At 42.7% G+C, this 27,432-nt stretch overlaps 1 protein-coding gene across 7 annotated transcripts in view; it reads left to right on the forward strand.

The window, feature by feature from the left end:
• Positions 1-27,432, forward strand: part of Mapk10 (mitogen activated protein kinase 10) — a 291,857-nt gene that overhangs the window by 232,538 nt on the left and 31,887 nt on the right. For all 7 annotated transcript variants that reach the window (XM_063272867.1, XM_017599084.3, XM_017599083.3 and 4 more), the window contains 2 exons: positions 3,321-3,503; positions 6,543-6,667. In XM_063272867.1, the coding sequence (XP_063128937.1) occupies positions 3,321-3,503; positions 6,543-6,667 (308 nt within the window). The remainder of the gene's footprint in view (positions 1-3,320; positions 3,504-6,542; positions 6,668-27,432) is intronic.

The raw sequence follows: 27,432 nt of genomic DNA on the forward strand, positions 1-27,432 counted from the left end.
TAGACATGTCAGTATCAGTTCTAGAAATCCCGTGCTTACTAACAGGACAACCGAAGACAGAAGAAAACAAAACAGTGATTCACACGGAACAGTGTCCTCTGAGGGACGTGAACCACATCATGAACTTTAGAGCAAAGCGAGGCCATTCTACCCCATCAGCTCCAGACTCTGCTCTTCACAAACACTGACTTGAACATAAGAAGAAGACTTCTCATTGCCTAGACATCCAGACGTTTATAGGAAGAAAGGACTAGAAAGGGGTGTGTTCAAAGAAAGGCATCAACTTTTAAAGACGGTTGAACCCAGTGTTTGCTGCAAGAATATTTAACGATGTCACTGGCATTAGTTTTAATTGTTCAAATGTCTCCAGGGTCCAGAATGATGCTTCATTTAAAAGCACTTGGTGCTTTTAGGGACCTGAAGTATTCTTTGGATTCTAGGACATGTGACTCTTAGATTTTTACCAAGAATAGCACAGAATTGATTCAGAGTTGACTCTTGGGGAGCATTTGGTTACGAGCAGGGTGTGGCCCATCCCGTCTTAAAATCTTTTGAAGAGGAGGAAGGCAGGAAGGCAGGGATCAGAGCTACACTACAAGTCCGAAACTAAACTGAGCTGTAAAACAAATCCCGCAAAGGGAAAAGCAAGCGAAAAGACACTTAATCCTATGTTGAAGGATTTTATGAAACACTTTTTTGACTCGAGTTGAATGAAATTAGAATAAAATAACAGGTTGATGATATTTTGCGAAACTTGTTACTTGGCTTCTTTGTAGAAGATCTATGGACGTCTTTTTCTCTTATCTTTGCATGGCTCTTTAAAATTCAGAGCAAGTTTGAGTAATGAGTCAAGGACAGCTTGACGGAGCATGGTGCTCCAATTGCACTAGAGAGATGTCTCCTTTCGTGTTTACAGTGATAACTGGGATAAGTACTGAGTTCTACAGCTATCTTTCTATCTATAAATCTGTCTCTCTCTATCACCTATCTATGTATCTATGTATCTATCTTTGTATGTATGTGTATGTATGTATCTATCTATGTATCTATATATCTATGTATCTATATATCTGTTTCTATGTATGTATGTATCTATCTAATCTATGTATCTATATATCTATATATCTGTTTCTATGTTTCTATCTATCTGTCTATCTATGTATCTATATATCTATGTATCTACATATCTATATATCTGTTTCTATGTATGTATCTATCTATTATCTACTATCTGTTTGTCTGTCTATCTATCTATCTATCTATCTATCTATCTATCTATCTATCTATCTATCTATCTATGTACTTATAGCTTACATATAGCCACATACTTAACATGAGTTTCTGCATGAGAGAGACTAACCAATCTCTTATAGTGACTTAATTTCTTTATTTCTAACAATTCTGCTCTACTTGGCCGCCTCAGGCACACAATGATGCCATGAAGTTCACTGATTCCTGTCCTTGTTTCACTTGCCATTGTCACTCTGTCATCGCTGGTGTACTCCATGGCATTTATTTCTTGGTAGTCCACGGTAATTTTCATTTGTATTTTAATAAACTTTATTCATCCAGGTTGTAAGGGAGGTAGAAATTTGCAAATTAACTCTTGCTTTTATCTTTGTCTGATTGTCTGTCTACCATTTGCAGTTCATATTCACGTCAAATGTGGTTTCTTTTGTCTTCCGTCTGCACAGTCAGCCTTTTTAGGCTCAGCTCTTGAGTAGCTAATTGGCGAGTGTTACGATGTCTTTGAAGAACTTTGTGTTACGTTAGCAGGAAGAATTGACAGTGCAGGATGGAGCTGTGGAAAACTCACGTTGTTGGGACCAGTGTAAATCTGCAAGGCCCAGTTTTACTTGAAATCAGCTTTGGGCTGATCTTTCAGAACTTGCATTGTTTATCATTCTCAGGCCTATGAGACATCATAATATTAATGAGAAATAAAAGAGAACAACTGAGTTAGTGCTATGAGTCTGGGAAGGCAGTAAGGGAGGGATGTGAAGCTACTCGCTCAGTGCTAAGTTACAGGTAGACAGAGTGACAACTGTGATAGATGGAGTGACTACAGACAGAGTGACTGTGACAGAGAGTGACTGTGACAGAGTGATTATATACACAGTGACTACAGACACCGTGTCTGTGACAGAGTGACTACAGATAGAATGACTGTGACAGAGTGACTGACTACAGACAGAGTGACTAGAGACAGAGTGACTACAGACACAGTGACTACAGACACCATGACTGTAACAGAGAGACCATGACAGAGAGTGACTGTGACAGAGTGACTACAGACAGAATGACTGTGACAGAGTGACTACAGACACAGTGACTACAGACACAGTGACTACACACACAGTGACTACAGACACCGTGACTGTGACAGAGTGACTACAGACACAGTGAGTACAGACACAGTGACTACTGACAGTGTCTGTGACAGAGTGATTGTGACAGACAGACTACAGACAGTGACTACAGACAGAGTTAACTACGGTGACCTAAAGGTCCTGAAGGTTTCAAACAGTCTTCTAGAAGAAAAAAATATATAAATGTTACAAGTGCATAATACATTTTTGAAAAAAACCCCAGAAATTTGAAGTCTACAAATGTATGTATGTATCTATCAAAACTTTACAATGTATTCCACAACTATAGACAGTTTTTGTTTCTCGATTAGAAAGGGAACAGTGAAACAAAGCTTCTGGGCAGAACCCAAATGTGATGTTTATGGGGACAAAAAGTTAAGTGTCAGTGAAATTTTCCCACTTTTAGAAAAGGAACAAAAATATTAAAGCCTATTCAGGGAAATATACTTAAAACATTTATTTGCTTGCTACTCTAAAAATAAAAATGATCAAGGTAACTTTAGGGTAAAAATATCATGATCAAGTGAGATAATTTTAACTCTAAGTCACATGATTATTAAAAGTGAGGTGTCTGTCTTACATTGTTTGAATCTTTTAATCTTTACAAATAGGAGAGAATTTTTCATCATCTTTCCTTATAGATTTCACCCCAAATCACATGATTATATAGGTGTTAAGATGTTCTGTTACATTTGAATAACATTATTTATTTTTATAAAACAAAGACTACTTTATATTTCTTGTGTTTGTTAAATTATAGTAGTTCTTCAAAAGCACACAAGTCCCCAAATTTGGCTTATAAGTCCAAGAAGTTTCCCAGGCTGTCCACTTTGACTTCACCTGTGTTGCTAAGTGAAATTCCAGCTGTGCTGATGGGACTCAGGTGACAGGCAGGGGAAGGCAAGAGTCCTTGGTCTGCACCTCTTTTTCCCTTAACCATTTCCTTCCCAGATATTGACCAGTGGAACAAAGTCATAGAGCAGCTAGGAACTCCGTGTCCAGAATTCATGAAGAAATTGCAGCCCACCGTCAGAAACTACGTGGAGAACCGGCCCAAGTATGCAGGCCTCACCTTCCCCAAGCTCTTTCCAGATTCCCTCTTCCCAGCGGATTCCGAGCACAATAAACTTAAAGGTGAGCGGCTGCACACAAGCATACAGGTTCTGGAGGCCTTGCCTGGGCTTGCACTGAGGTGTGTCCGACAGCAATCTTCCTTGGTTAACTCTTTGATCAGTGGTGGTTAGAATCTTGAAATTAATTTTCTTTTGAAATGAAAAATTGAAAGGTGAGCGTACTCTACTTTGAAAACATTTCTTTATGCCTTTTACTTGCTAGAAAATATACTTCCCCGATGACTGCACATTGAAATACATAGACCTATGGAGAACATGTTTATTCGATGCCTCACTGAGCTATTTAATGGTAGCGAAAGTGCTTGCAGGCTAACTATTAATGAGAGCATACTCTGCGACATTAGTCCAACTTTCTAGAGTTTAATTATAGCACTCTTGCAAGTTATTACTTGTTTACCATATTTATGGTTCTAATGTAAGGCTGGCACTCAAAGAAAGTATCACCATATGCAAAAAGTCAGTGGAACATGTTCTGGTTCTAGGAGAGCAGCATGCTTACCTGAAGGTCAACACTACCTTGCTGAAAACGATTCTCTGCATATGGTACTGACAATGGCTGCTAGAAGCAGGCGTTGGCAAAGTTGATTCCCCCCTCAACCGGGAGGATTCCACCTGTGCCCCTTCTAAGAAGAGAAAGGCAGATGGCCTCGAGAGCAGATTCTATGGGTGCAGGGTACATGGACCTGAGGGTAACATCAGCTACACATCAAGAAGCCCTTTTAACTAAGGAGATAAATGAGCACCCATGTTAGGCTCGTAGACCATGGGTCATGAAAAACAACTCAAGATTTGAAATAGTATGTGAGTCTGTGTGAACTTCTGTTACTCTCATGACCTTCAGCGCTTTATTGTGGAAAGAATGAGACTCAATTAAGAAAAGTGTATTTGTCAGAAAAAAATGGCCAATAGACATAAAATAACCTTTAATGAATGATGTCTATCTTAATGTAAAACATTATAAACCACAGGAAAATAGTCACAGATACGTGAGTGAGGATATTTACTACATCTTAGCTGTTGTATTAGCAAAATGAAGTGAAAGTATTTGAAAATATTGAATAAGGAAACTATTTCAGACTGTTGAATCATATACAAAAGTGAATAGTGAGAGGGAAAAAGCCACCAGTGGTCACAGCGATGGCCTCTGGTTTATGAGAATGGTTGGGATTTCCTAGCTTTTACTTATGTTATTTATACACTTATATTATTGCTAAATTCTTACCTTTAACATAATTACCTTAATCTGAACATTTAATAACAATTGATGTCCATATTAAAATATTTTAATAAAAATATATCTTCTTGCAATCATTTTCCCTCTAAACATTTTATTACACTACACATGAACATGTGAGTCCAAGTATGGAATCCATACGATGTCTTTCAAATAAAACACATTGGGGCTCTAAATTTGTCAATCCCTAAACGTCCCCATTTCCTATACTGTCATGCACACTAGCACACTTAGTCCTAATTATTGATGTCAGTTACTAGGAAGCACTGTCATTAAATAGAAATATTTCAAATTGCTCAGCCAACTGTGGTTTTACTCTCTTGAACCAGAAGCTTTACTGTGTGTTTGAAACACATTGATTTATTTTTCCTATTAAAACTTCCAGATAATTTGAGCAACAGTAGTGGTTTAAAGTATTACTTATTCCTGTTAAGAAAGCCCTTCATGTCAAATCTCCTCACATGCTTTAGAAACTAAAGATCAATGTGACCTCAGGGCTAAGTTTTCAACTGAGGTGGTGAAGTGCTTGTTTGTAAGCACTGGGACCTTGGTTTGATTCCCAGAACCCATGTAACAAAAGATGAGCAGGGAGCATGCGCTTGTCGTCATCCATCGTCCCAGTGTTGAGGACTGAGCATGCGCTTGTCATCCCGGTGTTGAGGAAGACTGAGCATGTGCTTATCATCCATCATCCCAGTGTTAAGGACTGAGCATGCACTCATTATCTGGTGTTGAGGAAGACTGAGCATGCGCTAAAGATCCTGGTAGTGAGGAGGACTGATCATGCGCTTGTCATGCCAGTGGTGAGGAGGACTGAGCATGCGCTAATGTTCCCAGTGGTGAGGAGGATTGAGCCTGTGCTTGTCACCTCAGTGTTGAGGAGGTGTGGACAGGTCAGCCAGAGTGATCTAACAGATAAAGTTCCAGGCCTGTCTCAACAGATAAATAAAAGAGGTTCACAGTGTTTGAAGGACAGTACCCAAGGTTGCACTCTGACTTTTACACTTGTGTGTCTGCACACACAGGTGAGGGAGAACACACATGTTTCAAACACAAAAATGGATGCGACTTCAAAAAATTGCGCTATTGAACAAATACCCTTTCTGACTGCCACAGCGTGTTTGCATAACTAGCTCTGCCCCAACCATACAATTCACCATGCCACCTTGTACACGATATGGAGATTTTTATTACTGTCAGCCATGGTATGGGGTGCCTTTAGCCACCAGATTCCATCAAATCATGATTCCTGCATCTCAATGCCTGATGAACGTGGAATGTTACAACAAAACTCAGTAGTTAAAATGTCGTTTTTATAACACCCAGATTGCTTTTACATATCGAGGGCATCTGGGACACATTGGTCTGCAAGTCAATTTGAACTTTACTTAAATTCTGCTGATCTGCTTTGTGTATGAGAACAGGGAAGCACATTGATTGATTTCCTTCATCCGCCTCTACTTCTCAACTGTGCATTTCCGTAGATCGCCATGCGCGATCCGGTCCATGTAGCATCCTTACAGATGAGCCACACGAGTTCCTTTACCGATTCAAACTTCACGGCTGATAAATGCTATTTATAATTCTTAGTGAACAGTCATACTCGAGTATTCACAACGTATAGCCCTCAAAGAGCTCTCAAAGTGGTAACTTAGATTTTGAGACAAAAAATTGAAAGCTTCATTTCTTTTTATAGCATGTGACTATATTAGGATGACTGTGGCTTTTTTTAGCTTGTTCTCCAGACAATAAACACCCGTGCCAAAATGAAAGCTTAGGAGTCTCTGTTCTCTTTTGTCATTTCAGCCAGCCAAGCCAGGGACTTGTTGTCAAAGATGTTAGTGATTGACCCAGCGAAGAGGATATCGGTGGATGACGCATTGCAGCATCCGTACATCAACGTTTGGTACGACCCTGCTGAAGTGGAGGCGGTAAGGCATTGACCACGAACCACCCATAGCAAGTGCTGAAAACAGTTAAACTCACACAGAGGAGCCCACCATGAGTTTTAAGTTCATTTGTTTCCTGGACCTCCTGTGAACCGGGTGGGTTCCGGTGCCATTTCCTGTCGTTCAGGATGGGTTCCGGTGCCGTTTCCTGTCGTTCAGGATGGGTTCCGGTGCCATTTCCTGTCGTTCAGGATGGGTTCCGGTGCCGTTTCCTGTCGTTCAGGATGGGTTCCGGTGCCGTTTCCTGTCGTTCAGGATGAGTTCCGGTGCCGTTTCCTGTCCTTCAGGATGGGTTCCGGTGCCGTTTCCTGTCGTTCAGGATGGGTTCCGGTGCCGTTTCCTGTCGTTCAGGATGAGTTCCGGTGCGGTTTCCTGTCGTTCAGGATGGGTTCCGGTGCCGTTTCCTGTCGTTCAGGATGGGTTCCGGTGCCGTTTCCTGTCGTTCAGGATAGGTTTCGGTGCCGTTTCCTGTCGTTCAGGATGGGTTCCGGTGCCATTTCCTGTCCTTCAGGATGGGTTCCGGTGCCGTTTCCTGTCCTTCAGGATGGGTTCCGGTGCCGTTTCCTGTCGTTCAGGATGAGTTCCGGTGCGGTTTCCTGTCGTTCAGGATGGGTTCCGGTGCCGTTTCCTGTTGTTCAGGATAGGTTCCGGTGCTGTTTCCTGTCGTTCAGGATGGGTTCCGGTGCCGTTTCCTGTTGTTCAGGATGGGTTTCGGTGCCGTTTCCTGTCGTTCAGGATGGGTTCTGATGCTGTTTCCTGTCCTTTAGGATGGGTTCTGATGCCGTTTCTTGTTCACACGTAGGACTCCTCCAGTTTGTCTAACTGTCAGCCTCCCCACAAGCAGGTTTCATGGGAGAGAAGAAGCTCATTGGTGGGGATGCTCCCTCACTTTTATTTCCTTCATGGCACATCGACATTGATACCATGCGGTATTTAAGGATGTTTCAGTAAGGGAGCTTTTCCTAGGACACTGTTGGCTTAGCAACCTACATGAACAATACACAAGAAAGTAGATATTTCAAATGGGTCCTTATTTTCTAGGTTGATTCTAAATAACACGGTATGATATGTCTTTGGTCTTAGACCTATGTAAGGTTTATAATTCGTAGAAACTTAACTCTTCACTTTAAAGATATTTTCAAGCACCTACTTCCTTCTCTGTGTGTTCTTACACATTTACTTCAGCTTCTCTGTGGGGAGCTGCCTCTTAGCTGCTGCCCATGGGGTCTCTGCAGACCTCCTGTTGAGAAGTTTCTTTCTGTGACATTTGTTAGTGTATCTATCCGCAGTCTGGTCTTTTCTTGGAAATGGCAACATGTCTTTAAAGTATTCTAACATGGGTGGTAGTTCAAGTCACTGATGTGATTCTCCAGCTACTGATGTGATTCTCTAGCTTTGCGGTTGAATTTACTCTGAATCACCTAACGCCTTGCTTTTAATCCCTGTGCTGCAAGGCATGCTTGCTTAAAGATAGTCTTGCTTCGCTTAAATTTCTTCTTCTCTGCTCTCTAAGTGTTTTCTGGAGCCAACGGTGCTTAGTCCTACCCTACCCAACTCTGATTTCCTCTTCCTTCTTTCTGTATGTGAGAAACAAGTGGTTAGTGTCCAAAGAGTCTAGGAGGCCCTAGTCCTGACTTCCTCAGCTGCACAAAGGGATCTTTACCATCTTGTGTGATGTTTTCCTAAATTTTGTCCGTCCGAGCAGTTCTACCGTGATGCTGGTGTATCAGTTTGCTTCAGGCTTATTTTAGTAACTTGCTTTGATTTTTTTTTTTTTTTTACAAAATGCAATCTTTCCGGATTGGAGTTTTCTAATATTCCTTTTTTTTATTTATTTTTTATTTTTTTATTATTAACTTGAGTATTTCTTATATACATTTCAAGTGTTATTCCCTTTCCCGGTTTCCGGACAAACATCACCCTCCCCCCTCCCCTTCTTTATGGGTGTTCCCCTCCCAAACCTCCCCCCATTGCCACCCTCCCCGCATAGTCTAGTTCACTGGGGGTTCAGTCTTAGCAGGACCCAGGGCTTCCCCTTCCACTGGTGCTCTTACTAGGATATTCATTGCTACCTATGGGGACAGAGTCCAGGGTCAGTCCATGTATAGTCTTTAGGTAGTGGCTTAGTCCCTGGAAGCTCTGGTTGCTTGACATTGTTGTACTTTTGGGGTCTCGAGCACCTTCAAGCTCTTCCAGTTCTTTCTCTGATTCCTTCAACGGGGGACCTATTCTCAGTTCAGTGGTTTGCTGCTGGCATTCGCCTCTGTATTTGCTGTATTCTGGCTGTGTCTCTCAGGAGCGATCTACATCCGGCTCCTGTCGGTCTGCACTTCTTTGCTTCATCCATCTTGTCTAATTGGGTGGCTGTATATGTATGGGCCACCTGTGGGGCAGGCTCTGAATGGGTGTTCCTTCAGTCTCTGTTTTAATCTTTGCCTCTCCCTTCCCTGCCAAGGGTATTCTTTTTCCTCATTTAAAGAAGGAGTGAAGCATTCACATTTTGATCATCCGTCTTGAGTTTCCTTTGTTCTAGGGATCTAGGGTAATTCAAGCATTTGGGCTAATAGCCACTTATCAATGAGTGCATACCATGTATGTCTTTCTGTGAGTGGGTTAGCTCACTCAGGATGATATTTTCCAGTTCCAACCATTTGCCTACGAATTTCATAAACTCGTTGTTTTTGATAGCTGAGTAATATTCCATTGTGTAGATGTACCACATTTTCTGTATCCATTCCTCTGTTGAAGGGCATCTGGGTTCTTTCCAGTTTCTGGCTATTATAAATAAGGCTGCGATGAACAAAGTGGAGCACGTGTCTCTTTTATATGTTGAGGCATCTTTTGGGTATATGCCCAAGAGAGGTATGGCTGGATCCTCAGGCAGTTCAATGTCCAATTTTCTGAGGAACCTCCAGACTGATTTCCAGAATGGTTTTACCAGTCTGCAATCCCACCAACAATGGAGGAGTGTTCCTCTTTCTCCACATCCTCGCCAGCATCTGCTGTCACCTGAGTTTTTGATCTTAGCCATTCTCACTGGTGTGAGGTGAAATCTCAGGGTTGTTTTGATTTGCATTTCCCTTATGACTAAAGATGTCGAACATTTCTTTAGGTGTTTCTCAGCCATTCGGCATTCCTCAGCTGTGAATTCTTTGTTTAGCTCTGAACCCCATTTTTTAATAGGGTTATTTGTTTCCCTGCGGTCTAACTTCTTGAGTTCTTTGTATATTTTGGATATAAGGCCTCTATCTGTTATAGGATTGGTAAAGATCTTTTCCCAATCTGTTGGTTGCCGTTTTGTCCTAACCACAGTGTCCTTTGCCTTACAGAAGCTTTGCAGTTTTATGAGATCCCATTTGTCGATTCTTGATCTTAGAGCATAAGCCATTGGTGTTTTGTTCAGGAAATTTTTTCCAGTGCCCATGTGTTCCAGATGCTTCCCTAGTTTTTCTTCTATTAGTTTGAGTGTGTCTGCTTTGATGTGGAGGTCCTTGATCCACTTGGACTTAAGCTTTGTACAGGGTGATAAGCATGGATCGATCTGCATTCTTCTACATGTTGCCCTCCAGTTGAACCAGCACCATTTGCTGAAAATGCTATCTTTTTTCCATTGGATGGTTTTGGCTCCTTTGTCAAAAATCAAGTGACCATAGGTGTGTGGGTTCATTTCTGGGTCTTCAATTCTATTCCATTGGTCTATCTGTCTGTCTCTGTACCAATACCATGCAGTTTTTATCACTATTGCTCTGTAATACTGCTTGAGTTCAGGGATAGTGATTCCCCCTGAAGTCCTCTTATTGTTGAGGATAGCTTTAGCTATCCTGGGTTTTTTGTTATTCCAGATGAATTTGCAAATTGTTCTGTCTAACTCTTTGAAGAATTGGATTGGTATTTTGATGGGGATTGCATTGAATCTGTAGATTGCTTTTGGTAAAATGGCCATTTTTACTATATTAATCCTGCCAATCCATGAGCATGGGAGATCTTTCCATCTTCTGAGGTCTTCTTCAATTTCTTTCCTCAGTGTCTTGAAGTTCTTATTGTACAGATCTTTTACTTGCTTGGTTAAAGTCACACCGAGGTACTTTATATTATTTGGGTCTATTATGAAGGGTGTCGTTTCCCTAATTTCTTTCTCGGCTTGTTTCTCTTTTGTATAGAGGAAGGCAACTGATTTATTTGAGTTAATTTTATACCCAGCCACTTTGCTGAAGTTGTTTATCAGCTTTAGTAGTTCTCTGGTGGAACTTTTGGGATCACTTAAATATACTATCATGTCGTCTGCAAATAGTGATATTTTGACCTCTTCTTTTCCGATCTGTATCCCCTTGATCTCCTTTTGTTGTCTGATTGCTCTGGCTAGAACTTCAAGAACTATATTGAATAAGTAGGGAGAGAGTGGGCAGCCTTGTCTAGTCCCTGATTTTAGTGGGATTGCTTCAAGTTTCTCTCCTTTTAGTTTAATGTTAGCAACTGGTTTGCTGTATATGGCTTTTACTATGTTTAGGTATGGGCCTTGAATACCTATTCTTTCCAGGACTTTTATCATGAAGGGGTGTTGAATTTTGTCAAATGCTTTCTCAGCATCTAATGAAATGATCATGTGGTTCTGTTCTTTCAGTTTGTTTATATGATGGATCACGTTGATGGTTTTCCTTATATTAAACCATCCCTGCATGCCTGGGATGAAGCCTACTTGATCATGGTGGATGATTGTTTTGATGTGCTCTTGAATTCGGTTTGCCAGAATTTTATTGAGTATTTTTGCGTCAATATTCATAAGGGAAATTGGTCTGAAGTTCTCTTTCTTTGTTGGGTCTTTGTGTGGTTTAGGTATAAGAGTAATTGTGGCTTCATAGAAGGAATTCGGTAGGGCTCCATCTGTTTCAATTTTGTGGAATAGTTTGGATAATATTGGTATAAGGTCTTCTATGAAGGTTTGATAGAATTCTGCACTAAACCCGTCTGGACCTGGGCTCTTTTTGGTTGGGAGACCTTTAATGACTGCTTCTATTTCCTTAGGAGTTATGGGGTTGTTTAACTGGTTTATCTGTTCCTGATTTAACTTCGATACCTGGTATCTGTCTAGGAAATTGTCCATTTCCTGAAGATTTTCAAGTTTTGTTGAATATAGGTTTTTATAGTAAGATCTGATGATTTTTTGAATTTCCTCTGAATCTGTAGTTATGTCTCCCTTTTCATTTTTGATTTTGTTAATTTGGACGCACTCTCTGTGTCCTCTCGTTAGTCTGGCTAAGGGTTTATCTATCTTGTTGATTTTCTCAAAGAACCAACTTTTGGTTCTGTTGATTCTTTCTATGGTCCTTTTTGTTTCTACTTGGTTGATTTCAGCTCTGAGTTTGATTATTTCCTGCCTTCTACTCCTCCTGGGTGTATTTGCTTCTTTTTGTTCTAGAGCTTTTAGGTGTGCTGTCAAGCTGCTGACATATGCTCTTTCCTGTTTCTTTCTGCAGGCACTCAGCGCTATTATTCTTTTTTTTATATTATTCTAATATTCTTAAAACTAGTCTTTATTCTCAAGACTCAAATATAGATCTAGTCTTTCATACTTTGTAAAAATGTTTAAAGATATCCATGGAGTAGAAGGAAATGCAGAGGGAAAATAAATATATGAATATATTTAAAATAGGTCGTGTGAATTCTTTTTCTGAAAAATTTAAGAAAATGTTTTGGTGTCTTTGTACAACTGTTAGCTAAACAAAAATTATTTGACACCGATTGTCTTTTATTTTGGAAGTTTCTAAAGCAGTGGCATGTTTATTTTTCCTCAGATCTGGTTTCATGTGCTCAATGTGTTTTTAATGGATCGAGGCCTCCAGTTTAATTGGAGTCATAAAGTCTGCATTTGTAATTCACTTGTAATTATGTTGCCTATAAAAGAGACAGTTACTTAGAATCTATAACAGAACATTAGAATAACATCAATGAATTTTTAAGTTTATTTCAACATCCTTTGTAGAATGAAGAAAAAAACAACCCACCCAGACCTTTTCTCAGTATTGTCACCACAGAGCATAGATCGTAAAGTGACAAGGCATGTGAATTTAAGGATCTAGGATAGCCTGAGGATCTCATAAAGGATTCAGCTAAGGGAGAAGAATGAGCAAGCGTTTGACATCAGAACTGAAGTCACTGGCTGCATAGCTGTAGTGTTGCCTTCCACCTACAAAGGTCACAGCGAATCCCGACTCCAGGGCAAGGGCAGTCTATTGCGCTCAGAAGTGTACTGCAGAGGTCACAACCAGTAAGAAACAAATCCCGAGAGTGTGGGAACAACCACACACGTGCTTTGTTAACCAACCTGTGTGGGGTCAGAGGACTTGTCTTGATCCATCAAGTGTCTAAAACAAAGAATACAGACCTGATACTAGAAGTTCATGGGTTGGCTTGTGTTGGAGTCAGGCTTTAAGCCAGCAGTGAGGAGGCCACAGTACCCCTGGAGCTGCTGTCCGAGAGCCCCTAGGACAGTCACGGTGGCTCCAGTGTTACTCTGGGCGTCTGGGCTTAAGGATAGGTTAAGCCAGCCATGCATCTTGTATGCTCCAGTTTATGAACCTTAGGTCCTTGAGATTCCACAAGAGGTGAGCGGGCCAGACCTTGTGTGTGTCGGCTCCAAGGATAAGCTGAAAGGCAGCTGGAGACAGATCTACAGGTACGACGCAGCTTAACGCTGGGACTGGGCTTTTCCTGGCGTCCTTGGGAAGACTGGGGAAAGGAAGTCAGTCTGTGTGTTGGGGGTGGGGAGAAATCGAGTCTATATGAAGATTGCTCATTCTGGTTCAAGACCGAAGATCAATTTGGATTCTAAAACTGAGATTGGTGAAAATGTCATCTACCCGTGAAGTCAGACGACCTGTGGGCATGTCCATGGGGTGTTGCTCTGTTAATTGACACAGGAGGGCCAGCTGAACTGTGGGTAGCACCTTCACTTGGGCAGGTGGTACCGGCCTACAGGAAAGCCAGTTAAGCATGAACCTCCAGCCTCAGCTTCAAGTTCATGATTCAGTTCTTGCCTCGACTTCCCCTGATGATGGACTGTAATCCGTAAGCTCCCTTTCTTCACCTAAGTGAATTTTGATCACATGCTCATCATAGCAACAAAATGAAACTAGAAGAAAGACTAAGACACAGCGTGACAGAGTAATTCTGGGCAGCTACATGGACACAAGAAGCTGTGATATACTAAATAGAATAAGGAAGCAGAAGCCTGTGGTCAAAAGGCTTAGTGCCAGAGTTTGATTGGTGCTGAGGAGAGAGAGAACTGATGTAGCTGTGCCAGTTAAATCACGTAGAGGAGGTCATGAGGACCAGTCGGGCTGCCAGGAGTCATCTCCGCAAATGCATTTAACTCTGAGGAGCACTCAACAGTAGTCAAACAAAGAATGGTGTCAGACTAAGCCAAAAACAGGTGCCCCAGAATCAACTAAGATTAGCAAAGATACGCACGTACTCCAAACCCAAGATCAAAGGGGTGGTTTACTGGAGACCAGGGTTATTGGCTGTCCAGTGGGAGCCAGAGTGGGTGACATAGAGGAGAATCCACTTGCTTCTAGAGAGAAGAGTCCACAGAAATGCCAAGTTATCCCCACTATCTCCCACTGAGGTATTTCGCTGTGGCTGACAGGTGAGCCTGAGCTGTACAGCCGGGAAAGGTCAGCCCCTGAGCCACAGAGCAGATCTAGGCAGGGAATCCCCTCATGCCCACAGATGGCACACACCTAGCAATGATTTCTTCATTCACACCTTGGAAATCCCTGTGTGGAAGAGAAGTAACCAAACAGCTGAAGGTTTCCTCCCGAGGAGAAGGAGAAGGAGAAGTTGAAGGTTAGAAACGCACAAAGACCTTGCCAGTAAGGTGAGGTAAAGAACATTTTATTTATTTATTTATTTTTTTATTAACGTGGGTATTTCTTATTTACATTTCGAATGTTATTTCCCGGTTTCCGGGCCAACATCCCCCTAACCCCTCTCCCTCCCCTTCTATATTTGTGTTCCCCTCCCCATCCTCCCCCCATTACCGTCCTCCCCCCAACAATCACATTCACTGGGGGTTCAGTCTTAGCAGGACCAAGGGCTTCCCCTTCTACTGGTGCTCTTACTAGGATATTCATTGCTACCTATGAGTTCAGAGTCCAGGGTTAGTCCATGTATAGTCTTTGGGTAGTGGCTTAGTCCCTGGAAGCTCTGGTTGGTTGGCACTGTTGTTCATATGGAGTTTCAAGTCCGGTTCCTGTCGGCCTGCACTTCTTTGCTTCATCCATCTTGTCTAATTGGCTGGCCCTCACAGATGCCAATCATCTGTGCACTGCAGTGAAAAGCCTCCGACCCTCAACCAGCCATGGGTCAGCCACTGCATCGTAACAAGCAGGTTACATTCGTCTACCTGGAGCAGACTCTTAACAGCTATTCAACTCTGGATGTGAAACCTCAACTTGACCAGCTTTTTATAACTGAAACATATATTATTAAATGTATTATTGCTAAATAATCAAACAATCTTAAGGTTGTACTGGCAAGGACTAGATGCCTAGCTTTAAGACTCACTTGAATTTTACTGACTATGTGTTTCCTTCAACAGAGTTCAAGTAGTTGAGATTCTGGTTAGGAAATTATTCTCATTCATCATGAGAATAATTCGCTTTCAATACCCTTGGCTATACTTTCACAGTAAAAGCTAACATGATTTCATTACGAACATCTTGTTTCTTGCAGTATTAAAGCTACTTGATGAATGAGTTAATTTATGCATGGTTTCTACATTTACTCACATTAGCTCACTGTCATCTACTGAACTCTCTAGAACCCATAATGAACGAACTCCTTACAACAACATCACAAACAGAATTTTAAATATACATATATCCACAGATCTCTTTGGTATATTCTACTGGACTCGGTGTACATAAACTCAGGACTGGCCAGGAAAATCTGAGCCTCAAGGAAAACGAGTCAGCACATTTAATATTCAGACAGCTCCTCAGTAGGCGTTCACCTCTTGGAGATAAGCCACTGAATGAAATATACCTAAGTTTTCTTCGAGTGCTTTATGGTCTGTACATTAAACTGGTGAGTCTGACTTTAGCACTGAGCATTAAACATTAAGTATCTGGGAAGAGATGATTTGAATGAGATATAAATGCAAACGGCTGTGTATAGAAAGCCTCCCTCCCACTGGGAGGAAGGGATTGAAGATTGTGGCACTGGCATTTCCACTGGTGAGCAATATTAAAAGGTGAGAGCATGTCCGTGAGTGGTTTCTGAATGATTAATCCACCTGAAATTCAGAAAACTACCATTCCCGTTTGACGATTTCTGCCCCAGAAGGCGAGCACACACTTAAAATACTGCTAAATGCCACCCGTATTTTCTCTGTGTGCCCGAGGAGAAAGCAATTGCATCTGAAATTTATCACACAAAGTTTACTAGCGACTCTCCAAGACGAATCAAATATTCAGCAAACATAAACCACAGGGCTTCGGCTCTTTAAAGGCTGCCTGGATGCTTTCCACAAACTTTATTTTTTTTTTTTTAAGAAATCCGTGCTTCACTAAAATAAAAAAGAAAACTAATTTCTGTTTATGTGGATAGAAAATGCCTTCTTTAAAGTTTCACTGGAAGACTGCCCAGTACCTCTGTGCGTATGACCTTGGGTAAGGTCTTAGTTAGGGTTTCTATTGCTTTGATGAAACACCATAACCAAAGAGCAAATTGGGGAAGAGAGGGCTGTTGTTCATCACCAAAGGAAGTCAGGATAGGAACTCAGGCAAGGCAGGAACCTGGAGGCAGTGGTTGATGCAGAGGCCGTGGAGGGTGCTGCTTACTGACTTACTTATCATGGCTTGCTCAGCCTGCTTTCTTACAGAACACAGGACCCTCAGCCCAGGGAGAGCACCACTCACAGTGGGTTGGGCCCTCCCCCCATTGAAAATGCCCTACAGCTGGATCCTGTGGAGATAAAATCTCCATTGTGGCCCTTCCTTTCTGCTAACCCTAGTTTGAGTGTCAAGTTGACATAAGACTAGTCAGCACAACTCATCCTGTGGCAATGTGATACATAATCACGTCACTATTAAGCCACAATTTTTTCCTGCTTATTCGCCCCCAAGATCTCACATTATAACCAAGAATCACTTTGAAAAGTCCCACAGTATTCTTTTAAAAACAAATCCAAACACATCAAAATTTCAGGCTCTTTAAAATATACAATCTCTCTAAGAGTCCGAAATCTCTTAGATTTCAGACTGAAGTAGAAATCAGAACTGAATGCCTTCTTCAAGAGGGAAGAACAGGGGTAAAACAATCACGATATGAGCCAAGCAAGAGCAAACTTCACAACAGAGTGAAAAGCTCAGTGTCCAGTTATCTGGGATTCACTCATGATCTTCTGGGCTCCTCTAAGGAGCTCGAGTCACTCTCCAGCCCCGGCCTCTGCAGCACACACAGCTTGTCTTCTGTGCTCCAGCAGGCCTCACTCCACTGCTGCTGCTCTCGGAGGGCATCCCACGGAGCTGCGGTCTTCTGCTGCGACTGGGCTGCACTTTCAGCAGTAGCCTCTCATAGCTCTCTTCGTGCTGCCGACCCTCAACTTTTTTGTATGACCCCTTCAGTCCTGAACCTTCAACCACGGCTGAAGCTGTGCCTTCACCAATGGCCTCTCACAGTGCCAAGCCACAACTACTTCCCACGACCCCTTCATGCCTTCAAATCCAGTACCACCTGGGTGGCTCTTACATTACCAAGTTTGTCAGCACAAAGTTCAGTCTCGGTCTCTTCTGCAAAACAGCATGTGTACGCTAACCCTAAGTTGCCCAGAAGATTTCACCTCAGTGATGCTGGTCTCTTCTCAACCGCTGCTAATTTCTTAGCTCCAGCTGACCGGCTTCAATTGTCTCAATAACCAGGGGCTTTGCTTCAGTGGAGGCACTGGTCTCTTGTTAATTGAGCCCTGGCTAACCAGAAAAACAGAATCTCAACTCGAAATAAAATATAGCCTCGTTGAGTCTTTTAAGCTTTCAAGCTTTAAGTTTAGCTTGAAACTCCACAAGTTAGGCTTCCATCGTTTTCACCGCTCTCTTCCAAGCTTCCACAGAAATATCACTGAGCTCTCGACACCCAGTGGCTTTTCTGGGCTAATGTTCCAAAGTCTTTCCACAACTGTCCCCAAAAACATGGCCAGCTCTATCATGGCCATACAAACGACGCTGGTACCAACTTGTTTTAGCAAGGGTTTCTACTGCTGTGACCAACAAGCAAGCTGGTGAGGAAAGGGTTGGTTCATTTTACATTTTCCATCTCGCTGTTCATCACTGAAGGAAGCCAGGACAGGGATTCAGACAGAGCAGGAACCTGGAGGCAGGAGCTGACGCAGAGGCCATGGAGGATGCTGCCTACTGGCTTGCTCCCCCTGGCTTGTCAGACTGCTTTCTTATGGAACCCAGGACCACAGCCCAGGGGTGGCGCCACCGACAATGGGCTGGGCTCTCCACCATCAATCATTAAGTAAAAAGCACCTCACAGTCTGATCTTATGGAAGCGTCTTCTCCACGGAGGTTCTCCTTTTGGATAACTCTATGTGTCCAGTTGACATAAGCCTAGCCAGCGCACACAATGACTTATTTCTTTCTTAACGTTTTGTATGTACACCAATCTTATAAAGTCAGAAAAATATCCATTGTTTTTCTTTAGTTCCTTTGAATCATATTTATTACTTTGAATCTACGTTCGCAAAACCGACTCTGAAGTTTTACTATATATTTGCAACTAAACACACCACTACATGTAACAAAGCCAGCCAATCAACGTGGCTCCTTTTGGAAGAGTAAGGGCCCACTTGAAGCTCTCATGAAGACAATTAATTTCAGAAAAATTTCTCAGATTTTTTTTTTTTGGAATTTTATGAAAGTTAGATTGAAATGGTCTCTGTTGCATTCACAAGTAGATGAAAAGACCTCCCATTCAGACCGAGGGAGAAAATGACTTCCTACCTTCAGAGTTAGTTGACTGCTGGGTGTTCGGTTTTGTAGTTTATTGTCATAATCATTATCAATAAGTTTGAAAATCAGTCTTATAACTGCTATGGCAGTTTCTGTGTGGGTTACAGACGGCTTTGTTTTTAGAAGACAGACAAAGGCACTGCTAAGGGACCAGGAAGGCAAAACATCTTGATTTTCTTCTCTCCTCTTTGCGTCATTTAAATTCTGGTTTTCAGACTAAATGTTCCTAAGAATTTCTCTAAGGATGCTTTGTCTCATTCTCATGGAGCCTGTAAACTGGCTGCACCTCCCTCAGCTGTCCCTGCCATCTGTCCCCACACAAGACCCACCTCATATGATTTCTTATTATGGAGTACAGCGTGCTGTGAAAAACCCAGAGAGCAGCAACATGGCGAGACGAATTTGGGAACCAGTTTGGTGCCATCTACCTGCCATAGAAGACTCTTTTAGTGTAGACTAGAACGCTAAGGATACACACTTAAAACGTATGCACACTTAGAATTAGGTGGGAAGACACAGGAGCTGAAAGTTATGCAAATTTCATTCCATGTTTGATTGCAGAAAGAGCGCTTCTTAGTCTGTAGCTCTCGTTTACTTGGTAGAAGTTAAACCGATGGCTGTGATTCTTAATATTTGCACTTTGCAGATTTTAAAAAGAATTCCATCTGTTCATGCTGGTGCATCCTTTTAGCCACAAAATGTGAGCAGTTTACTAATTGCCTTTTAGAGAAAATAAAACTTCACTACAGGCTGTATTCCCCACGGTCTGGTTGTTCCAGTGAAGGTGTCTTTGAATCACCGTCTGCTTGTTTTGCTACTGTTGCATTCTGTCACCAGGGGCTTGTCACAATGTGTGTCGGAAGCTGATTCAGCCACCTGCTTTATCCCTGACTTGGGAAAGGAGTGTGCACTCTACTCTTAGTTGAATTATCCCTCATTTTAGGAAGTTCTTGTACTAAAGAGTAAAGATCAGCCTGACTTCAATTCGTTGACATGTACAGCATCTGCTGAACAGGTGAAGAACCGACATGGTTGAATAGTTCATTCTCAAAGGCACGCCTGCGTTGATACACGCGCTTAGAGTCTTCGCTAGGAGTTTCCACAAGGCCCACACAGTAATCGTTATTTGTAAGCTCTGTATCGAGCAGACACATTAGCTTTCTTCCAAGATGAGTGCTCATCGGTAGAAACGCTAAATAGTTTTGTTACTTGAAGCATTTTCTTTGGCTCCTTTCTCTCAGATTCAGAGCGGTTTTGCTGAACGATGAAAATTTAGATATGATACCTTTCATTAGAAAATACCTGTGTGTACACTCCCATCCTGTGGTATTCCCTGTGACTAAATGCTTACAGAGTCCCATGCTCACAAGGTTGTCAAGCCCAAACTGCCCAGATAGGGAGGCAGTTCCCAGCTCTTAGGACTGCAGAGTCCAACACTAAACTTTCTTACTGTTCAATGGTTCCTTGGATGAACTGAGGGCCTTTCCCACTGTTTGGTTGTTTCAGTGAATCGCTTCTCGGCCTTTTGGCTAAGATCAAGTGTGGTTGTTTCAGTGAAGGTGTCTTTGAATAACATTCTGGTTGTTTTGATACTGTTGCATTCCGTCACCAGGGGCTTGTCACAATGTTGTGTCTTAAGCTAACTCAGCCACCTGCTTTATCCCTGACTTGGGATCATGGACCTATGACTTTCTGGGCTTAGAGTGTATAATCTTCACAAGAGTTTTGGAGTGACTTTACTACACACCCGAGTTATTTATTATTTATTTAGTTTTATTTTTGATGTGCTGGGGGCCCTTTCTATGCTAGGTAGGCACTTTACCACCGAGATACATCCTCAGATTCCAGATTTAGTTGTGAAAGGCATTGATCCCGTAGAAAAAGCTTATTTTAGGGATCCTCAAAAATGCTGATAACACTTCTGCATTCTTTTGTAAAAGTAGCTTATTCCCCTGATATAAATACATGTTTGTATCAAAGTTACTTTTATTTCTAAAGGTCTCACTATTTTAAGAACTGGGATGAAGCGCATATAATATATATATATATATATTATAATATATATATATGTATATATATTATAATATATATATATATGTATATATATTATAATATATATATATATATATATATCACGGTGCCTTCAGAGGTCACCACTGACTGTAGATCTCTCTCTCTCTCTCCTCTCCTCCCTCTCCCAGTCTCCCTCCCTCACCTTCCCCCTCTCTCCCTCCTCTGTGTGTGTGCACACGGCTCTAAGCAACTTTTAAATGATCTTTTTCTAAGGAACAGAGAGTGACAGCCACTGTCTCCTGTTGAAGCAGCTAGCTCTTTGACTGGAGAGTTTGTTAGAGTTAAGTTGACAGCTGGTTCATGGCTTCATGGTCACACTCTACAACGGATGGTGCAGGTTTCATGAGAGTGGCAGGTTTCAGATTCAGCTTTTCTCGAGTCTTGCTGCCAGATTGTTTCTCCTGCATAATGCCCTACGTCCTGTGTAGGGTCCACCTTTCTTTGGCATGCTTAGCCCCAACAATTTGTTTGTTTCTGTTTTCTAAGACATTGAGTATATTGTGTTGCAACAGAGGGGTGAACTAAACAAAGGCATGAACAAAACACCCTGCAAGGCTGACACCACAGGGTTAACCTACCAACCTGGCTCTTAAGGATAAGAGATCAAAAGAGACGTTATATTCTAGGAGGAACTGGGCACCGGAAACTCCATTGATGCTGATGCTGAGGCCCTTATGGGTGATCACATGAAAACCAATGGCTATGAACACCAGAGAATGACTATGTTGACCCTATAGTGTCAGAAGGTCATCAGAAGTGCTAAAGTCTGCAGACTTCAGGTTCGGAATGAGAAGACTCGGTGACAGGGAGAATGGATCGCTAAGTTCTGGTAACCTGCAGAGTCAGGGAAAAGCAGGATTTGAATGTCATTCCCTCCCATAGTAGAACTATAGCTGAGGCCCTGGGGCATCTGTTAGAAGAGAGAAGGTAGAATGGATTCATCCGACGATGCGGCAGAATATTGAAAAGGTTACACTTCCTTTTTACAAGTCTATTAAGAGTTGATGGTCTTTCACAGAGTGCGCTCTATAATAAAATTATTATGTTCCTTTTTTTAATGGCAAGACAGTCATAGGGAAGATAAAAACCTCTTCCATAACTTGCTTCTGGTTTAATACGAGACTCCCAGCATCCTTTATGGAATATTGAACTATAATATCTTATGAAAAGATAAGGAACTTGTCCACAGAAATACCTTTTACCCCCAAAGATTTCCCCCAATTACTCCCTTGTGCATAATTCCAGGGAAGTGCAATTTCTGTCTTGACTCACCTTGTGAAACCTGAGCCTTTCCATGTACTTCTTAAAAGTGCAGGACACAATAGCTACCCCTCAGGCAGAGCTCCAGAAAGTATCTCACTTATGGCGTGAGGTGCTTTGGAGTGGGCTCTGCAGACACCACTCTGCTGTCTTTGCTGGTGATGTGTGTGGTAGAATATAATTTCGCAGTGCAGCCCTCTGTCACACTCCTTTATGGGAGGCAGGCTGGCCACACTACCTTGCCATTGCTACATCCTCACAGAGCAGACTCTTTTCTAGCTAGAATTCCTACAAATCCCTCCACAGAACATTCCTTTTAAATCACGAGTAGCTGTCCTGCAGGGGGAAGGCCTCGCTATAGTTTAAACTAAAAACATGGTTTGTTGTGAGTTCCTTTTAAAGACGCTTGTACATATCCAAGCTCTCCCAATCCGAGGTGGCTGAGGCATGAGACACAGCTAACTAAGAAACATAGAACAGGAAACCACTTCTAGTGCAGGGAGATGGTATAATACCATAGAAACCACTCAGGGCAAGCAAAGAGAAGACCCAGACTCAGGTCACATGATCTTCACTGGTCATAGGCACTCAATTCATCTCCTGAAGTTTTTTTTATTACTTTTAATTATGTACAGCTGATATTTCTATTAGCAAAACAAGAAACTTTCTGTTACTGGGAGGATTATAGTGTGTACTGTCTGTAGTTATATAAATAAGGATATGTGTGTGTGTGTTTGTGTGTGTGTGTGTGAGAGAGAGAGAGATAGAGAGAGAGAAAGAGAGAGAGAGAAAGAGAGAGAGAAAGAGAGAGAGAGAAAGAGAGAGAGAGGGAGAGAGAGAGGGAGAGAGAGGGAGAGAGAGGGAGAGAGAGAGGGAGAGAGAGAGGGAGAGAGAGGGAGAAAGAGAGAGAGAGAGGGAGAGAGAGAGAGAAAGAGAGGGAGAGAGAGAGAGAGAGAGAAACCACTCTGGTAACTAGTACAGAAAGGGAACTAGAGATGCTGGGAAGCATGGAGGGACAGTGAAGCCCACTCTTCAGTAGTCTGATATCTGAGAGTGCTCTCAGGAGGAAAAAACTCAGTTGGTACCAAGTGATCAGCAGGAGGGAAGAGGAAGGAAGCTCTTAGCAGAGTAGGCTGCTAGAAGGAGGGAAAATTGCCTGCTCTAAGCTAAGGACACACCGGTGACCCAGATGAGCAGCACGTTGAATGGGTGCAGTCACCCAGAGGAGGTGAGAACTGAGCTGGACACTTAGGCAGAGACCAGGGTAGGAAGCCTATCTCTGCATCCCCAGTGGCTTCCTGTGGCGGAGTCTGTGGAGGAACTGCAGTGATTTTAATCAGGGATTAAAATAATGGGGTATCTGTTTCGGCAGCCCGTTGTTGTTCCGATTGGTACAATGATGAGGATTAGCAGAAGGACCAGTTGACAACTAGGGAAGTGGTTGGTACAGGAAAAAGAGGGACTTTAGCACACTAGGGATGGAGGAAGAGTGGAATTCAGAAATGGCCTCAGTAATGGCCATCACTAATCTCTATGCAAGAAATGTCCCGTCTAATAAAGTTTTAAGGGATGTGTGTGCGCAAGCTCAATCGACGTTGAAAAGGTGTGGTGCGAGTAGAGAGGTGCTTTTATGGATATAATTAAATATGTTAAATTCAGCTGTTTTAATCTACAAAACATGAGGGGAGTGAATACAGCTTTTATTTCTGTCCTGGTAACTTAAAAAAGCCCAGTAGAGTTGTTTTCTTTCTACACTAGTCCTCTGAATGTCTTGCTGCTGAGTGAATTAGCATGGCTCGAAGAACCTGCTAGAGTGAAGTGTGCTTTCTAAAAGGAAGAGCAGGGCATGGGTAACATTTTATAGCAGTTTGAGGTTTGTTCCAGTGGAGTTTATCTTCCTCGAGGCGCAGCCCCCTGCTGCGATCCACTTATGCATCCATATTTTACATGAGGAGTTTTAGTGATACACAGAGGGTAATATGGCTTCCAGTGGGCACATTATCAACCAGAAGTCATCCCTCACCTTCAGGTGATTTGCCCTGCTGAACTCTCTCACCTCCAGAGTCCTTTTCCTATGTCACAAAGTTCAGACTTAGGCATTCTGGCAGTGACTTGAAGATAAATATGTTGATGCAATGACTTATGTATTGGACTTTTTTTTAATTTATTCATTTATTATATATAAGTACACTGTAGCTGTCTTCAAATACACCAGAAGAGGGCATCAGATCTCTTTACAGATGGTTGTGAGCCACCATGTGGTTGCTGGGAATTGAACTCAGGACCTCTGGAAGAGCAGTCTGTGCTCTTAACCGCTTAGCCATCTCTCTAGCCCCTGTATTGGACTTTAATTAATACATTTTTTTTTTTACCAAAATGGGACTCAGAAATGCTAGTTAGATGAAAGTTGTTTTTGAATTATTTGCAGACTAGCTATGTTATACAATTTTGCATTGATACTTCAATTCTCTATTACTTTAATCAAAAGACTCAGGTCAGTCGCCACCTCTGGACCATTGCTTTAGTTCTAGGCAATATTAAAATGATTTCACGTCGGCCTGAAGCTGAGAGCTAGGGTTGGGAGCCAACACCCCGTCATCAATCACATTGTTATGTCCCTGCACCCTTTAAAAAGTTGATTTCTCCTCACGAGGGTGGTATTTTAATAATTTATGCATTGAAGAAATTTAAAATGATGATAAATTTAGAATAACAATATTGTCCGCTCTTGGGATAGCCATCTCATATGTTGTTTTGCTGGACAAATGATTTCTTGCGTAGGATGCCAGAGATGTTCTTATATCGGATTAAAAGAGTTCATTAATTCAGATCCTGGAACAATTCAGAGAAATCAACGATGATGAAGAAAAGCACAAGTTCTGGGATGAAAATAATTATACCCTTGAATGTGCAAAATTGGGATTTAGAAAGCTACTGACGCTTGTGTGAAAATCTGCTTTGCTGTAAAGATGGTAAAGTGCGTTGTAACTAGTTCCCCACTACAGCTACTAACGCTGCAATGGGGTTCACATCTCTGTGGGCTCTAGCCCAGGCTCTGAACTGATGCTTGCTGAGGAGTGTGGCTCCTTGCCCTTAGTGTCTCCAGGTTGATGGGATATCGATTCCGGTATTGATGCGGAATCACTGAAGGCCCTCAGCCTCCTGCTCACCTTCTGGTTTGTGCCTGTAGCTGTGGTGTGAGGGACCCGGGCTCCAGGAGGCTGACTCAGCAATCAATATCTGTGTGTGGTGAATGGATTTCCACAAAAATCTCTTTCCAGTTCCTTTACAGGAATTGTACCTCTTGCAGAGGCTGATACGTTCTTTAGCCCAGCAGAAAGACCTTCTGAAGGACTTTGTTGCTTCTCTGAACTGTTATTGGGCTCTCTCCTGACATCCATCTGCAGGCCACTATCCTGACACCCATTATTGTGCCACGTGGTGCTGAACTGATCCACTGTGTTCATATCTGTCTCTCCGGAGTCTGCCCCTTCAAGTTCCTCAGGAGAGATTTGGCCGTCTTGACTGTGTGCAGAGAAAGTGGAACCAGTCGCTTTATGGTTTGTAAATGTCCCTTGAATTCTGCTCCCCTGTGCACGCGGAGATAAGCCCTTTCCTATTTTCCCAGTTATTCGAGCCTCGTAAAATCTCCAGGAGAGGACGGGTGCCCTGCAGAAATCTTGCCGACCTGATGGAGCACTGCTCCTCTTGTGAGCCAAACACCCTCTCTCTCCTCCGTCCAGTGTTGGTCTCATTTCACACAGCTCCACTCCTGTCCATGGTGACTGTGGGCAGGGTGCCTGGAGTCTTCCTTCTGAAATGTAGAATGAGGCCTCTTATCTCAGACACCTTCCAGAAGCTTCTTATCATCACTTTCATAATAAAAACTATCATCACTTTCATAATAAAAACTCAAGCATTCATTAAACTTTACAGAGCTCCAAATCAGTGCTGCTCCAGATGGTATCACAGCTGTGTAGTAAGAAAGGTGGCTTCTGTTGCCAACCAGCAAGCACATATGAATGCACACACGCTCATGGACACGCACATGCACACAAACGCACACACAGGCACACGCGTACACACACACATGCACATGCACACACACACACACACGCTCATGGGCACGCACATGCACACAAAGGCATTCACACGCACATGCACACACACACACACATGCTCATGGATACACACACGCACGCACACACACACACACTCATGGACACACACATGCACACAAAGGCATACATGCACATGCACACGCACACACACACACACGCATGCACACACACACGCACATGCACACAAACGCACACACGCTCATGGACACGCACATGCACACAAAGGCATACACACGCACATGCACACACACACATGCTCATGGACACACACACGCACGCACACGCTCATGGACACGCACATGCACACAAAGGCATACACGCACGCGCGCGCACACACGCACGCTCATGGACACACACACACGCGCGCGCACACACACACACACACACACACACACACAAACTCCTAGGGATGTTCTGTTCTATTCTGTGCATCTTGGTGACGGGCAATGATAATGAACCGACTACTTTATAACTGAAGTTCAGAACGCATTTCTGACCTCATTCAGCAGCAGTGGTCTGCGTGTCTGACCTTCTTTCCTGTGTCTGTACTTTCTTGCTCTCTGACAGTTTTCCAGCCTCCTGTGTTTCTCTGACCATGGCAAGCGAGCTGTTCCTTCCAAGGTTTTGTGCTGTGTGTCCTTCAGGGATGTCTGTCTTCCTGATGTGCACACGGCTCATCGTGGCCCATCACCGTCTTCTCTTGAGCTTTTCTCAGACAACTCTTCTGTGGTGGCCCTCCCTAGACAGCCCTTGCAGGTTGCTGTAGCCTGGTTATCTATTGCCTCTCGTTGCTGCTTGGCAGAATATATTTGTTTTTGTTGGCAATGGTCGGGATGACCCGGGTGTGCCTCGGATCTGAAAACCTGACCGGTGTGCACAGAAAAGTTAGGATCTGGTGGCATGTGCTTTCTTATAAATACACACCCACTACTGCTACAACCCAGAACATCAGTGTGTTTATTAAGTATTGCGTGGAGGGATCAGGGGGAGAGGTAAGCTAGTCTCTGTAGTCTTGCTTACTATTGTGGCAATGAAACACTATGACCAAAAGCAACTTGGAGAGGAAAGGGTTTATTTCACTTATAGTTTCATGTAATAGTTCATCATCAAAAGCAGTGAATGCAGGAACCTGGAGGCAGGGGCTGACACAGAGGTCATAGAAGGGTGCTGCTTACCGGCTTGCTCATCATGGCTTGCTCAGCCTGCTTTCTTATAGAACCCGGGACCACCAGTCCAGGGATGGCATCACCTACAATGGGCGGGGCCCTCCCCCATTAAT

Source organism: Rattus norvegicus, chromosome 14, assembly GCF_036323735.1.
Source record: "Rattus norvegicus strain BN/NHsdMcwi chromosome 14, GRCr8, whole genome shotgun sequence".
Lineage (NCBI taxonomy): Eukaryota > Metazoa > Chordata > Mammalia > Rodentia > Muridae > Rattus > Rattus norvegicus.